The sequence below is a fragment of the Rhizophagus irregularis genome, chromosome 16 (genome assembly GCF_026210795.1).
Source record: "Rhizophagus irregularis chromosome 16, complete sequence".
Lineage (NCBI taxonomy): Eukaryota > Fungi > Glomeromycota > Glomeromycetes > Glomerales > Glomeraceae > Rhizophagus > Rhizophagus irregularis.
In genome coordinates this window covers 4,900,797-4,917,089 of record NC_089444.1, presented here as the reverse complement: position 1 = coordinate 4,917,089, position 16,293 = coordinate 4,900,797, and the positions used below count along the sequence as shown (strand labels likewise).

General features: G+C 28.1%; 8 protein-coding genes across 8 annotated transcripts; all 8 read right to left on the bottom strand.

The window, feature by feature from the left end:
• Positions 1 to 374: 374 nt before the first annotated feature.
• On the bottom strand, positions 375 to 873 carry OCT59_008731 (uncharacterized protein; the record flags this gene model as incomplete). Its single annotated transcript, XM_066142719.1, has 2 exons — positions 375 to 469; positions 723 to 873. The coding sequence occupies 2 exons, from the start codon at positions 871 to 873 to the stop codon at positions 375 to 377; spliced, it is 246 nt and encodes an 81-aa protein (XP_065999574.1).
• A 948-nt stretch (positions 874 to 1,821) lies between these two features.
• On the bottom strand, positions 1,822 to 2,177 carry OCT59_008730 (uncharacterized protein; the record flags this gene model as incomplete). Its single annotated transcript, XM_066142718.1, has 2 exons — positions 1,822 to 1,886; positions 1,976 to 2,177. 2 exons carry the CDS (start codon positions 2,175 to 2,177, stop codon positions 1,822 to 1,824), a joined length of 267 nt encoding a protein of 88 aa, XP_065999573.1.
• Positions 2,178 to 2,510: 333 nt separating this feature from the next.
• OCT59_008729 (uncharacterized protein) lies at positions 2,511 to 2,813 on the bottom strand (the record flags this gene model as incomplete). Its single annotated transcript, XM_066142717.1, has 1 exon — positions 2,511 to 2,813. One exon carries the CDS (start codon positions 2,811 to 2,813, stop codon positions 2,511 to 2,513), a length of 303 nt encoding a protein of 100 aa, XP_065999572.1.
• Positions 2,814 to 2,834: 21 nt separating this feature from the next.
• Positions 2,835 to 3,701, bottom strand: OCT59_008728 (uncharacterized protein; the record flags this gene model as incomplete). Its single annotated transcript, XM_066142716.1, has 1 exon — positions 2,835 to 3,701. One exon carries the CDS (start codon positions 3,699 to 3,701, stop codon positions 2,835 to 2,837), a length of 867 nt encoding a protein of 288 aa, XP_065999571.1.
• Positions 3,702 to 5,697: 1,996 nt separating this feature from the next.
• Positions 5,698 to 6,189, bottom strand: OCT59_008727 (uncharacterized protein; the record flags this gene model as incomplete). The annotated part of the gene is made up of 1 exon (XM_066142715.1): positions 5,698 to 6,189. One exon carries the CDS (start codon positions 6,187 to 6,189, stop codon positions 5,698 to 5,700), a length of 492 nt encoding a protein of 163 aa, XP_065999570.1.
• Positions 6,190 to 6,332: 143 nt separating this feature from the next.
• On the bottom strand, positions 6,333 to 7,854 carry OCT59_008726 (uncharacterized protein; the record flags this gene model as incomplete). The annotated part of the gene is made up of 4 exons (XM_066142714.1): positions 6,333 to 6,751; positions 6,814 to 6,934; positions 7,049 to 7,513; positions 7,813 to 7,854. 4 exons carry the CDS (start codon positions 7,852 to 7,854, stop codon positions 6,333 to 6,335), a joined length of 1,047 nt encoding a protein of 348 aa, XP_065999569.1.
• Positions 7,855 to 9,261: 1,407 nt separating this feature from the next.
• OCT59_008725 (uncharacterized protein) lies at positions 9,262 to 9,673 on the bottom strand (the record flags this gene model as incomplete). The annotated part of the gene is made up of 2 exons (XM_066142712.1): positions 9,262 to 9,303; positions 9,500 to 9,673. 2 exons carry the CDS (start codon positions 9,671 to 9,673, stop codon positions 9,262 to 9,264), a joined length of 216 nt encoding a protein of 71 aa, XP_065999568.1.
• Positions 9,674 to 9,911: 238 nt separating this feature from the next.
• Positions 9,912 to 11,246, bottom strand: OCT59_008724 (uncharacterized protein; the record flags this gene model as incomplete). Its single annotated transcript, XM_025312151.1, has 2 exons — positions 9,912 to 10,816; positions 10,904 to 11,246. The coding sequence occupies 2 exons, from the start codon at positions 11,244 to 11,246 to the stop codon at positions 9,912 to 9,914; spliced, it is 1,248 nt and encodes a 415-aa protein (XP_025164795.1).
• Positions 11,247 to 16,293: the final 5,047 nt, after the last annotated feature.

Here is a 16,293-nt window from a genome sequence, read left to right as displayed (position 1 = left end):
CACGTTAGATAAAAATTCCTTTTTTTTTTTAAAAAAAAATTTTTTTTTTCATATCAATATAATATAATTTCTGTAAAAAAATATCTCGATATGAATATCATTTCTTCACGATATTTTTTTTAAATATTAATTAATTAATATAATTTTTTTTTTTTATCTTTTTTTTTTTCTAAAAATTTTTATAATTAATATAATTTCTTTTGATACGAATATCATTTTCTCCACGACATTTTTTTTTTTTATTAAAAGTTTTTTTTTCTCAAAATGCCTCGGTAACATTAATGTACCTAGGAAGATGTTAAACATACGATTCCTTTAGAACTTTCCTCAGAAAAAAATAGAGCGTACATAAACTCTATAACTATAATCAAAAATCAGTCCAATACCCTAGACAATATGTCTTCTTCATTAAATAGTTTAATTAAACATCTCGCTAGCGTATCCTTATTATCGTCACTCCAATCGGTACCTATTTACCGCCGCCGTCATCAATATCTACAAACCTTATTAAATCACCGTAATCGCTATCTATTCCTCCGTTGTCGTCCAGCGTTCCCATTATCGTCACTTCAGCCGCCGCCATCAATACCTACAAACTCTATCGAGTCCTATTCAATTGATATCTATTCAACCACCGTCGCCAATACCCACAAACTCTATTGAGTATACTCAATCAATACCTATTCCGCCGTCCAAACCTATTTAATCACTATAGTCAGAACCTATTCCGTTGTCATCTTCTCCGTCATCTTTTCTGTCATCGTCTCTGTCATCTTTATCATCTTTGTCATCTCTATCATTTATATCATCATCTCTGTCATCTATATCGTCATCTCTGCCATCTCTCGTCGCCTTCAAACAAAATTTATACATCAAGGAGCGTTTCTTTATCAGAAAGAAATGGATAGTTCCAGTTAATAAATATATAAAGGCATGTTACCTATGCGAATATTTTTGGACATGGAGAAATGAATGCCCAAATCTAAATAGCCGCTTGCCGTAAAACTGTTTTAATTGTCGAGCTGGGCGTAGTTCTTTCAAATTGTAGGGAGGAGAGCGAAAGAAATTCCATTCAATAAAGGATTTATAAATCCAACAAATTTATTTGCGGGATGTATTAAAAAATTTTCAAAAAGATGGTATGGGGGATGGGCTTTTTTTTCAATATACTTTTTTTTTATAAAAAAAAAATTTTTTTTTCGATATTTTTTCTTTTAAATTTTTTTTTCTTTGCTAAAGGTGCGGGTAGGCTGAGCAAACTAGTATTTGCTAAAGGTGCCGCGAGGGTAGGCTACAAGCAACTAGTATTTTTTTCTTTTTTCGAAAAATGTTAATGATCTTTTAATTTTCATAATAAAATTAGTTCACGTAAATAAAATGTGCGTTCGTAGTCCGTCAACTATTCAACTTTCTTATTTACTCAAAATTATATAAATTGTCGTTGCCAATTGATTTATGACCGATTTATTATATTATTCTTATTATATTAATCATAACTGCTCAGATAATCATATTTTTGCATAAGAGTTTTTCGAAAATCAAAATTTTTTGATGAATGATTTGCTATTTTAATCGAAAGAAATTCTCTTCTTAAATCGAACAAATTTTTACGGGACATTGCTCCTATCAAATAAATTCAGAATTTTGAATTATTTATTATATTTAACGAAAATTTTTAGATATGATTTTACTAATAAATGTATATTTAGATTAAATTCTAAATTTATTTTAAAAAAAATACGCAATTTTTTAATTAATAATATAATAATACTCGTACATATATATGTGCATATACACTAAAAATAAATATACATATATTTTTTAACTATCTCCTAATAAAACTTGCAGAGCTTCATCAATATTTGGACTCTCGTTAGACTCAAAAGCTTGTAATATCAAGTCACATTTTTTCTTTTGAAGTTTAAACACGTGATCCTCAATCGTATTCTCAATAAAAAATCTAAAGACAGAAGACCTCGAATTTGACCAATTCTATAAATTTGATCTATAGCTTGATCCTCAATACTTGGATTCCACCAAGGATCTATAAGAAAACATTGATTAGCTGTGGTAAGATTCAATCCCAAAGATCCACATTTTAAACTAATTAGAAGAACTTTTATTTTTGGATCATTGTTAAAATTATTTACTGCCTCCTCTTGCTGATTACGTAACATTTTGCCATCAAATCAAATAAATTTGACATTTGTGTCTTTAAAAGCAATTTCAATCAAATCAAGAAAAGATGTCCATTGGCTGAAGACTACTGATTTATCATCATCATTATTTTGATTTAAAAATTCCACCAAAGCTTCAATTTTGAAACTTATTTTAAAATCATTTAAATTTCCAATTTCTTCTTTATTATCAATTCCATTTATTTGATTTATTTGTCTCTTATAAAGAAGTTGTATGTGATTACAAATTTGTCTTAGTCTAAGAATCATTTCAAGAAATGTTACATAATTATTTTTTAAATCGCTATTTCTTGATTCTTTCCAACTTCTAAATTATTCTTTTGTATCACTTTCCATTTTATCATAAATTTTTCTCTCGTCCGTCTTAAACTTAATTTTATGACCATAGTAATTAATAGTGGAAAGACACACTATAGGACACCCGTTGAATTTCATGTCTTTTGTCCTACGAAGACAAACGGTCTTCATTAAACTTCTAAGGTTGTTAAGACGACTATTATTATATTGAGATTTTATTGTTTTGTTATTAAATATGTTATTCCACATTTCTAAACTATCAAAAGGAGTGAATCTTAAAAATTTAATTAATGAATATATATCATCTAACTCGTTCATAATTGGAGTTCCTGTAAGAATTCATCTTCTCTCAGCATCCAAATTACATGCAGCAATACTTTGTTTTGTTAATCTTGTACGAATAATATGTCCTTCATCTAAGATAACTCGAAGCCATTTAATGGCGAATAATCCACTCCTTTCTTTTATATTTGATTGTGCAAGAATAGTATATGTAGTAATTATTATATCGTAATTTTTAAGGAATTCTGGATCATTATTTCGATTACTATCATGAAAAACGTAATAAGAAAGAGACCCTTTCTTAACATGTGTGTTGATTTGTTCAACCCAATTTTCAAGCACACTTAAAGGAGCAACAATCAGAGTAGTTTTAGAATATGTGGAATCTAAATTGATTGCAGATTTGGAAGCTATTAAAGCAATCGTTTGTATCGTCTTGCCAAGACCCATATCATCAGCAAGTATTCCACCTCTGGTAAGATTAGGGCGTATAATTGTTGAAAATCTTGCTACTGTATTATAATAATTGAGTATTTTTTTTGTTTGATCCTCCTTTTGAATCCAGAATTGAACTTCCTCATCAATAGTTGGCTCTTTAGGGTGTTCATTTGATAACATCCATCTAAGGCCTTGTTTCTGATATGGAAGTAATTTCGTAATTAATGTTTCTGGTTGTGATACTTCTAGAAGATTTAATAGAAATTCAGCTTCAGATTGTGGTTCTTTTTTTGTATCTTTAAAATCGTTGGATCGAATAATTTGCAATTTTGGTAATCCAACAACTGAACCTGAACTACTGTAGCTCTTGTTATTTTTATAAAATTTTTTAAGAGTATTTTTATTATTTTTATTAGAATTATTATTGTCAACTCTTTCAACTCTAAATTTTGGTAATTTAGTAGTATTATTATTATTGGTAGACATTGAGATTATTTTATTTGAATAATTTTATTATTTTGTTTGAGAGTATTTAAAAAAAAAAAAAATATTTCTCAAAATTATTTTATTTGAATAATTTATTATTTTGTTTGAGAGTATTTAAAAAAAAAATTATTTCTCATTAGTATATTTATTTAAATGGAAAGATTTCTAATTATTAGTAGAAAAATATACTTACGTGAATGGAAAAGATTTCTAATTATTAAAAAAAAATGTACTTACGTGGATGGAAAAGATTTCTATTTATTAGGATTTTATAAAAAATCGCCATAGCAATGTGTCGCAAGTATTATACATGCCACCCAAATTATTTTGGACTGCCGTAATTATAAGTAAAATCCCAAATTCAATTATGGCATCCCAAATTATTTTGGCACTTTACATAGTAAATTATATATAAACCAAATGAATTATGACATCCCAAATTATAATTATGGCATCCCAAAATAATTTGGGCAGCATGTATAGCAAGTATCACGTGACTTTACATATGTGAATAATTTGTCACCCCATATCACATCCTCTAGTTTTCCATTTTTATTATTTATTCTGGGGACTTAGAATTTTTTCAGTGCAAAAAATACTATTTGTCACTCCCTATACATCACATGCTTAATTTCAGCCAAATTTTATAACGCTGGCCAAAATATCCTTTTTTGGAGCTTTAGGTAACGTTACACAATCCAAAAAACAACTTTATTTTTCAGCAAAATTTAAGTTTTTGTTATACAAAACTTCCAAAAAAGGAAATTTATTTGACGATCTTTTAATTCCAGCCGGAATTATAAAATTACGTGACACTGGCGATGCATCGCCATGGCGATAAAAAATAAAACCCTATTTATTATTCGTTACATCATTGCAAAAAAAAAATTTTTAGTATAACCTTATGTTTAACGAAATGGGTTACTTCGATATTTTATTCATTACATGTATTTGATGTGGGGCAGCGTAGTTATTAGAAAAAAAAATCTTTTATCATAATGCAATGCGAAATGTTAATATCTGCTCTATAAAAAATTTTTATCCAAATATTTCCATTATTTCTCTGTATCTTCCATAAAAATTCCGTGAAAATGATTATATTCACGAATATCTGTGTTAGCGAAATGAAAATTTTCATGATTTAAAGCTGAATTCCATAAAATGATACATTTACGGAAAAAACATGGAAAGATACAGTGCATTACCTCTATACTCAACTTTTAGAAAAATTGAAATAAAATTTAATCCAGTGATTCAATTTTGTTTAAACAAAAAAAAATAAATTCTATACCTAAAAAGAAATTAATTTATTAAATAAAAAAAAAGTCTCAATTTTTCAAATTATGTAAGCATCACATGATATTAATAAGAGCCAATTAAAATTAGCCATATGATTTAATATTTATCGTTGTGACACGCTGCCCATAGGATATTAAAATAAAATATCATATGTTGCCACTGACGTGTTGAGTTCATATAATATCTATGCTTGGTTTAAAATAAAAATTAGTTACAAAATATTAATAAACTATTAATTAAAAATAATTAATGTGGCACTTTTTGCTCATAAGAAAAAGGCTAAAAGAATGTGTTAGTTTATTATTAAGGACGAACTAAAATTTTTTATTTTCCAAAAAATTAAACTGCCAAATTTCCTATCGAAATCCACTTGTATTTATACATTTTTAAGAAAAATATTTCTAATATTTCTAATATTTCTAATAAAATTTGAAGATCTATTATCGTATGACTATCTCATTACACTAAACTAAACTATAAATATAATTTTATTGGCTAATTATTTACCCATCGGTTAATTATTTATCCTTATTCTATTTTATTATATTTTCGGTTATTACATCGTTAAAAATATAAAATTTATTTAATTGATTTCATTATAAATTGTATCAGGTACACGACGGTGTGATTTATATTTTTTAATAGCATATTCAGCTACCTTTCCAGTAATTCCTTTTCTGTAGATATCCATATACCTCTAAGATTTCCTTGCAAACTTTCTAATTGTAATTAATGAAATTGAATCTAGAGCTTCTGGAACTGTTTTTTGCAAACTAGACCAAGTATAATTACAATTTTCTCTTGTATATCTCTTCGCAGCTCCCCAATACATCTCTATATAATTTAGTTCACAATGATATTTAGGATAAAATATACATATATGTCCTCTTTTTTCAATTTCTTCTTGTAATTGTGATTTTTGTGATTTGAAATCTTCTTCTAAAGATAAAATTTTATGCATGCAACAATCTGTTCTTGTAATATCATCAATCTTTAGTTTGCATAATTGACAATGGCCAATTAATCCGTTATACCATAAACCTCTCTCAATTAAAATCTGTTTCATTCCTTTAGGTTGATTTGGAAATATTGGATGATTAGACGGAAATACCATTGATTGAAAAGTATTATTTGGACCAAAAAAAGTTGATCTCATTCTTACTTGCTTTCCTCCCGGATTTACATTCATATTATTAATATTAATGCATCTTTTGCTATTGCTCCATGATTTGTACTGTTATCAAAAGTAAAAATGCCAATAGCGTTAGGATATTTTGCTTCAAAAATAGGAATAGCATAATTGATTACTTGGTCTAATAAATGCTCTGCAGTCTACCATCCTTCTTCATTTTTTCCAGGTCTTAAAAATTTTCTAGCTTCAACTGGAATTTCAGGATATAATAAAATTTCATCTTCATTTAGTTTTAATCTTCCATCCGTTTCTAAAAGAAAATCACTGACCATTATAGATTTTTCTTGTCCTTTTTTTCTTAAAGGAGGTTCACCAATAGGAGCCCAAACTACTGGCCTATCATCATTTGCATAGAATAAACATTCATCGTGAGTGATCAAAATATGTAATTTTTTATTGGATAAAAGTACCAGATTTTTTTGTTCCATATTTTCTCCCTCAAAAGTGGGCATAAACTTTTCTAACATTTTATCTAAAAATTCTTTTCTATACTCAACTACATCTTCTCTTTCATGACCATCAAAGTATATACCTTTTTTTCTTGATTGTAGTATTAACCCTAATTTTTTTAACCAAATACAAGAAGTTTAATAGAAATTGATTTTTTAGATTCCTCCATACCTAATCGTGAAAATAATACTTCTTTAACATAAGTTTGATATTTCTTGGGAGTTATTTTTCCTCCTTTTTCGCGTACAAATAATAAACTTCGTTCAATAACATCTTCATCATCAATTATTGACTTAATTTTTTGATGACAACCTTGTAAAGATTTTGGCAAAGTCCCATATTCAATCCAACATTTTGCCCATATTCTTATTTGTTTTGCTTTTTAAGTTCCTTTATTATAAACTACTTTGGCAGAATGTAAACTTGCTTGTTCTTTATTTAAATTATCATATTTCCACTTTTTAAAAAACATATGCACAGCTCTATAACACAAATAATCATATGCCATCATTTTTTTCAGATTTCCAGAAAGAATCTCTTCAAGTTTGCTTAATTTAGAATTGAAATTATTGTTTTCAAGTTCACTTTCATTTCCCATACCATTATCATCATCTTTGTCTTTTAATTTGTCATCATCATACTTATCTTCTAATTTATCACCATTATCCTCTTCTAACTCTTCATCATCATCTTCTAATTCATCACCATTATCCTCTTCTAATTCTTCATCATTATCATCTAATTCATCATTATTATCCTCCTCTAATTCATCAATATCGTCTTCTATTTCATCATTATCTTCTAATTTATCATTATTTCTTTCATCTTCTAATTCATAATCATCCCCAATTTTAAATTCACCACTTCTTGACTTTTGTGAAAAAAATTAGTTATTGGTTGTGATAATTTAGCAGTTTTTGTAAATGTTCCTGAAGGGCCATATTTTTTAAATTTTGTTGCTCTAGAATTTCCGGTATATGATTTTTTTAATTTATTATGTGCATTACTTGACCATATTAAAAAAGAATTATCCAAATTTTTAATTCTTTTATCAATATATTCATTATCAAAACTATCTTCTGAATAATCACTAGATGGTATATACTCGTCATCATCATCATCATTTGCGACTAATTGACCTGTATTTAAATTACGAAGTCATGACTTAACTCTTATTTTTGCAGCTCTAGCAATTTTCTTTTTTCGCGGCATTTTTTTTTAAAAAAAATACATAAATGATGATTTTTTGATACAAAAATAATTATGACCTACACATTACATCATTAAGGTTGCTTGTCTAAACCTCCTCAAAATCCTACGATTAGTTTCGTCAAAATTTTACTATAGATTTATTATAGTTTCGGCAGAGTTTCAGCAGTTTCAGCATTTATAATAAGTTTCGGCAGTTTCGCCTTTCTCCAAAGTTTTGCCAGTTTTTTAATATAACTTTATATAGTTTTGGCAGAATTTCACTTTTCGGTGAAACGCCATCTTGCCTAAACTCCTAGGTTTCGGCAAGCAACCTTATACATCATATTACATTAATTTAAAATTTGTTACACAAAAATTGTATAGTCTCAAATTTAGACGCTATAATTGAATTATCAATATTTAAAATGTTAAAATACGGCCAATATTTATTTTTTTAATAAACTAACTAATAATTCTTAAAGCTTAAACTATGAACTATAAAAATTATTGGTTAACTTTTTTAAATATTTAATAAAAAAATTTTTTTTAAGAATTTGAAGTTAACCAACTATTACTATAAGCTATTGGTTGAGTATAGAGATAACGCACTGTAAAACACGAATCAGATTTTTTACAGAGCCGGAGTAAAATAATTTTATAAATTCCAATTAGAATCATACGTACAGGATGCAAAAAAATGCAAAAAAATAAAAAACCAGTGATTATAATAACTTCAAATTTTGAAGACTTGTTGCTAAATGTGTAAAGGTTATCAGCCTTTTTATCTTATTTTTTTGTCTCACAATCGATTTTTTAATTTGGAAAAAAAATATCGTTAAAAATTTAAGCAGGATGTAAATTTTGTAAAGATTTAATATTGTTCTCAGACATTTTAATATCAGCATGTATATTTGTAAAAAAATATTATATACATTACAGAAAACTTCAAGATCGTAGTGATAGCTTAATGCAGTGTTGGCATTTGGCCGCGGCCAAGAATTTTTTTGGCCGATTTGGCCAGCCAAAATGGCAAAATGGCCAAGTGCCAACACTGGGCCTTAATGCGCAGTACCTGCGTTATAAATGCATAGGGACCACATTATGTAATCGTAAAGAAATTACATATAGTATGCGGTTACTGCGCATTAAGCCATCGCTACGATCTTGAAGTTTCTGTAAAGTAAAGAATATTTTTTATTAATTTTTTCATTAATAAAACTCAATTTTAAAAGCTTATTTGGATTGATATTTTTTCAAATAAATTAAATATTATCTAATATTAATTAGATTTATTATAATCCTTTTATAATTATTATAGTTTAAATCCATGCCTTTCAACTAATATTAATAAGGGTTAGGGCCGGTTGTCGATCAATACGGAAAATAATCTTTGATGTCAATCAACATTATATAAGCTTTATTTTATAATCATTCTATCCTTAATAAACTACTATTTGAATGCTGTACTAGCTAATCAATACGGAAAATAATCTTTGATATCAATTAACATTATATAAACTTTATTTTATTACTATTTGAATGCTGTACTAGAATTTTTAGGATTTTATAACTTAAACTTTTAACGACTTTTTTTTCAATTAAAAAATTGATTGAGTTATATGATTATAAAATTTATTTCCTTAGACTACTTTTGCTTTTCCTTTACTGCCAGCTCTTCCCCTTCCCCTTCCTTTTCCCCTTTCTCATCCACTTCCACTTTCACTTCTACTTTCCCGTCCCCTTTCTCACCCACTTCCTCATCCCCTTCCTCGTCTACTACCACTTCCCTGTTCCCTTCCACTTTCACTTTCACTTCCACTATTACTACTACTACTGTCATCATCAGTAGTAACTTTTTTCTCCTCCTCCTTTTGCTTTTGGATATCCCTATACTCCTGTTGGGTATAATAGATTCCTTATTCGATTATTATAAACTATCATTCTGCACTTTCTTTACTTAGTAACCGTTCAAATAAATTGGGCATGAGAATGGTTACCAAGTCGAGAATAGCAAAATTTTTATTGCATATATTCCACAATCTGTTTATTCTTTCAGCTGAAGTTTTGTAGCTTCTCCATTATCTTTGCGTTAGTTTTTCTTCAGCTCTTTTTATAAAAGTTCCCAGTATGGTTTCTTCTTCTCCTGATTCTTCCTCCTCCTTCTCAAGTCTTTTCTTGGCCTTTGAAGCATTTGTCTCTCCAAATTGCTTTGGTTCTGAAGCAACTACTTCTAGTATTTTCATATATAATTCGTAAAAATAAGCATATTTTCTTGTGTTTCTTCGCCTCGACAATTCTGGTATTTCAGTTTCTGACTTTATTTCATCTAATATTGTGAGCATGTCTTTCATGACGGAAGACATGTTACTATCGTCTACTATTTTATTAAGAGAATCAATTTTTAAATTAAGATCTTGTTCAATATTTCTCGCAAGAGAAATAGCTCCTTTTATTTTGGAGATATTGAACTCCATTCCTTTACTAAGATAATTATCATAGTATTCTTGGAGATTTTGTATATATTTTTTATTATTATAATCTGGTTTCATCATTAGACGATTTTCCGGTAGACGGTCCTGAACTGTCCTCAAATGATATATTAGCCTGGCAACAGCTAATATTTCTTTCTTTATATTTTCATCATCTGTTGTCTTTTCTTTAAACAAAAGGTCAATGCCTATTGTATTATTTCTATTAACTTCAGTAGGTAATCGCTGAAGTATATAGGGATTATTTCTAAATCTGTTAGTTTCTAGCTCTATGAAACTTTCTTCTCCCATGTAAAACGTGGATTTTACATAGAGAGATCCCGACAGCAGTACGGCAGTTAATTTTTGTTCGTCTATATCAAGAACTATTTTCTTGCAATTACTGCTGTATATGCTCTTTAGAGCAACTAACCCGTTTTTCAACACATTTGCGGAAATTGTTTCCAAAAATTGTTGAACTTCGAGATGATCTTCCAAAAGAATTATAATTGTGTCTGAATAAAAAAAATTGTGATATTTGATGAGTTCTCAAAAAAAGTCAGATTATTATTAAAATAATATACATATAATATATTTTTTACCTTTTATTAGTTTAATTTTTTTTGCTTCTTTACTAATAGGCTCTTCATCCATTCTTTTCCTTAACGAACCTGCCATCGCAATTTGTACATCTGATGGACCTGCCGTCGCAATTTGTACATCTGACATTTGTACATCTGATGGACCTGCCATCGCAATTTGTACATCTGACGGACCTGCTGTCGCAATTTGTATATCTGACGGACCTGCTGTCGCAATTTGTACATCTGGCGGGCCTGCCGTTTCATAATTTTCTAAGGACGGAGAATTTCCTAATGGAATAAATGAGTCACTCTCGTTTCCTGAATTGTTTTCTGAATTGTTCGGTGAAGGTTGAAAAAACATTTTAAAATTTGATTTTGTAAAATTGTTTTATTATGATGAATTGAAAAATTTTTTATTATGATAAATTGTAAAATTGTTTTATTATGATAACTTTCTGATTTTTCTAAAAAGGAATTTTATCTCTTTTTATATTTTTTTTTTTTAATTGTATTATTATATATAATAATAAACGCCATTCGATTAAATAGTATATACATCATTCATTGAGGAAAATTGGCCAAACCATGTAATCCTATAATAATAATTAATAATTACGCACGTAATTAAATAATGAGGTATTTTTAAAATTAAATTTGCTGGAAAATTTTTTTACGCAAGCACATAAATACATAATGATTTGATCACAAGTAATGATTTAAATTGTTAAGTGTATGTATATATAAATGCCTCTGAAGAATCACGCTTCAAAGTGCAACAATAGGAGAAATTCATTACGATATATCAATTAATTATTTAATCTGAAAAATACAAATATTTCGTTAAAGTTGAAATGATTCTTCTGACGTAATAATATAAATATCAAAATTGTAATTGGTTAATTTCAGTTTACACAATCAATAATAATAGATTAATTTTAAATAAAATTTTCTTGTTAAGAACATCAAAAAGTAATAATAAATATAATTTGTCAAGAAAAAAATTATGTAATCTTATAATAATTATTACGTAGGTAATTAAAATAATGGTAATTAAAATAATGAGATATTATTAATAATTAAATAACTGGAAAATTTTTTTAACGCAGGTAATTAAAATAATAAGATATTATTAATAATTTAAATAACTGAAAAATTTTTTTTAAATAAGAACAAGATAACCTCGAACGATCATTTTTTGAAAAATTTACCCAAGAATTTGGAATCAAAATGATTAGCAAAATTAAATTCCAGATTTATATAGATTGACATTTCAATTTCTAAATTTATTTTGATTTTTTTTTTGCATAAACATTATAGTGGATTCGCCAGAATTGTTTAAAATAATAATAGTATATGCAATCGTTGAGAAAAATTATGTAATTTTATAATAATTATTACGCAGGTAATTAAAATAATGAGATATTATTAATAATTAAATAACTGGAAAATTTTTTTACGCAGGAACATAATAATTTGACACAAGTAATGTTAAGTGTATGTATATATAAGATAATTTCAATTTACATAATCAATAATAATAGATTAATTTTAAATACCAAAAATTTAAATTTTTCTTGTTAAATATAAGAACACTATCAATATAATTTAATTGGCCAAAATTGCCTAAGAACTTGATTAATACGCGTACAATTTCTACACATAAACAAAGTCCCGAATAATAATGGCTAAATTTTCTTAATAATAATGGTTTCTTAATAATAATGGCTCTTAATAATAATGGCTAAATTATTAAGAGCTAAAATTTTCTTATTTTAAGTTTATTATAATTTATTTAAGTAACCATTTTTAAAAAAAACTCTTAAAATTTTCTTATTTTAAGTTTATTATAATTTATTTAAGTAATCATTTTTAAAAAAAACTCTTAAAAAAACTCTTAAATTTGGACTTATTTTATTGATTTTACATAGTAAATAAGACAATAATCAAATAGAAACAATCAAACCTGTGACAGAATAGTATATTTTACAGTATATAACTAAAAATTAATTATTTTGTTTTTTGCTTCCGCATGGTGAATTTCACAAAATAAATTGCGATCTTCTTGTGTAAGTATACCTAATAATAATTTAATTTTCTACGTTCTACGTAAAATGAAACTTCTGAAAAAAAGGTCACAGTCACGATCATGAAATTAAATTTTTTAAAGGATAGCATTCGAATGCCTTCCTTACGGTAATTAATTAATAAAAAAAAGGTATAGCATTTGAATGCCTTCCTTACGGTAATTAATTAATAAAAAAAAGGTCACAGTCACGAAATTTATTGGATAACAATTACAAGAAATTTTTTAAACAAACCTCTGACCTATCAAGATCGATGCTTTCGTGTCACTGCAAAGGATCATTGGCAAATATTACACATAACTAAAAATATATTAAATATCACACGTTATTTTACCAATCGAAGAGCATTATATACACGTGTTTTAATTAAATTTTTCGGTACACACAGCTAAAAATATCACATGTCATTTTACCAATCAAGCATTATATACATGTGTTTTAATTAAATTTTTCGGAAAGATTGTCTTTATAAATTAAATTTTCTATTCAAGGGAACTATAGAAAAATACTTTTGTTGATTCGGTTTCTTCGTAACGTATTTGAGTTTAACAGCTCTGCATAGTATTCTATAGACTGCTAATAATAAATCACACCCTTTCTGAAAGAACTCAACTTTCCATAGCTCTGTATTTGACACTTCCGATTCTATAAAACTATATTTAAATCGAGTAGCTGAAGTAGTGGCAGGCTTGTACCATTTGACGTATGCCAGAAGGTGTGTCCTTAGTCCTTCAGGAAACCTAATTGTATGTTTAAAGTAATATTGAACTTCGCCTGGATATATATCAGTTGATTCATTGTTACTTGCGCAAGTATAGTCACATTGTTTTTATGCCGACTTATTATCATAGATCTGAATATTTCTGTACCAATTTGCAGTCTTGCATGTTGATTCATATGCAAATCCATAAATCCTAACACGTTTTCCTTTTCCTTCTCATATAATATTGCGTACCATTCACATAGGAATTCTCGCAATTCTGAAGGCATAATAACATCGATATATATATGATGGCTTAAGCAATTGACCAGGTATTGGTTCAGTACCATATATTTTGAAAAGCATATATCTTATAAGTAGAAAATGTTGTAGCTCTTCTCTTTCTGCTGTGAGTGCTAAACTTCCTACAGCTTTTTTTGGCATAAAAAGGTAAAGAGATTCTTCCAGAAGACCAGATAACCATCTACATGATAAATGATAATCTACAAAAGTGTTTTTAAGAACGATTCTCATCAGTTCAGGTTCTATTTGCCGGTTACTGTTAGGATATGAACCTGAATAAAGTTGAAAATGATTTTTTTAATGTAAAATATTTTACTATTGTATACTTTAAGCCAAAAATAAAAAATCTCACCTATATATCCATTAAGTCTCTCAAATGGAAAAAGCCAAAAATTATATATAGGACCGTAATCACGGCAATAATCAGGGATATGAAGAGCAAGATGGATATTACTTGTTATGAATTCAGGACCATATGTATTTTCTATGAGATAAGCCATATCTTTTAATCTTTCTTGCGCCTCTTTTAAATCATCCTCTGTAATAAATCTTGCCACTAAAAGATTGCATGTCCGAACGAAATGTCCTAAAATTTTTCTATCATTATCACCTAGCATATCCCACAAGATAGTTGTAGAATAAATCATAATAAAAGTTTTCCATTGATCAGCAGTTAGGTTGGAAAAAACATTGTTTCCAATTGCAATTTTAGAAGAAATCCGACTAATGTCAGGAGGTAAGTTAACATGATCCATTCTATTTTATGCAGTTTGAAGTTGCTCCATATTCAATTTATTTTGGTTTATAAAAATGGATTTTATTATCCATTTTGCAACACCAAGGAAAAGACAATGCATAGGGTCTACTACAGCAAATCGTATAGGATCCATATATGGTAAGCATAGCAACTCAGACCATCGTACACCAAGTTCTTTAAAATGTGCTTCTCTAGAAGGCTTTGAGAAGCACCGCAACCATTCATGAGCATATTGCCTATGTAATAAAGGATTTGCAGGTCTTGTTACTCATTTATTATAGTCTCATAATGGGTTTTTTTATATTCTCTACTATATGTACTACATTTTTTATATCTATGACATTTCATTACTGCAGATTTATGGATAAACAGCTTTCGAGTGGCAGGTATGTCTGATGATCCAACAATTAATGCAACTTTTATATCTAAACCATCAGGCCACCTATGAGTCTTTGGTACTCTCCAGCCCTTCCAAAGTTCTAAAAACTCATCTACAATAGGAGCTAGATAATGATTGATGCGTTCTAACCCTGCCTCTTTTGGTCCTGATAAGAAACCCAAATATATAATATTTTCGGGCTTATTCCTTTCTGACCTTGGAAGATTGCAAATAGACACATAAATAGCACCAGTACTATGCTGCGTGTAGGAGAATGGTTGGAACTAATCAAGATTAATAAGAAGGCCTAAATGAGTGACTGCGGTTTCTGTTGTAAAAAAGCTGCTACCATCAAATGGAAAATTTTGCCATACTCTGCCATCATAGATATCTGAATAGATGGTAGAGTTATTATTTCTTTGAGCCCCTGATAGCTGTAGTATTTCTTCAAATCCAGGCCTTTGGTAAAGCATGCTCAACTGCTAACGAATACTTGGTTTTAAATAGAGCATATGAGATACAGCAATTATTCCATTTTTATTTTTCTTAAGAGTTAAGAGTGGATTATTACATTTATTGCGACATTTTAATATTGGATTATCTGCGAATTCCTCATGTAAACAATTCATCACAGCAACATTTCCTTCCTTCTGATATGCAATAATATCTTTAGCGCTGTGTAATTTATGACAACTTGTACACACAGCCATACACATTTTTGGTTGAATGATTCCTAATAGTTTCTTTGCTTTATATATTGAGGTAGGGAATCCTTCAAATTGTGATTTATTAATGCGTATAAGAAGAATATGTAAAAATTTAATTAATGCTTCAAGTGCAATATCGGAAAGTCGATATCTTTGCTGAAATTTAAATACCCATAGAATAATCTCGGTATTTATGGAATCATCCAAATTTCCTAATTCAAAAACTTTTTCATCGCTATCAATTATAGGAGATGCAAACAAACCTTCTCCCTTCTGATCTATATCATAAATATGATGTTCCTCATCATCATCACCACCACTATTGTTTTTAGGGGAACTTTCTTCCTCTTGATCTATGTTATTAATATCATCATCATACTCCATTTCCCAAATATTATCATCATACTCATTATTATTTTCATTGTTAGGTTCTGGATCATGAAAATATGAGGATTTAGACTTTGATGCATCATTTACC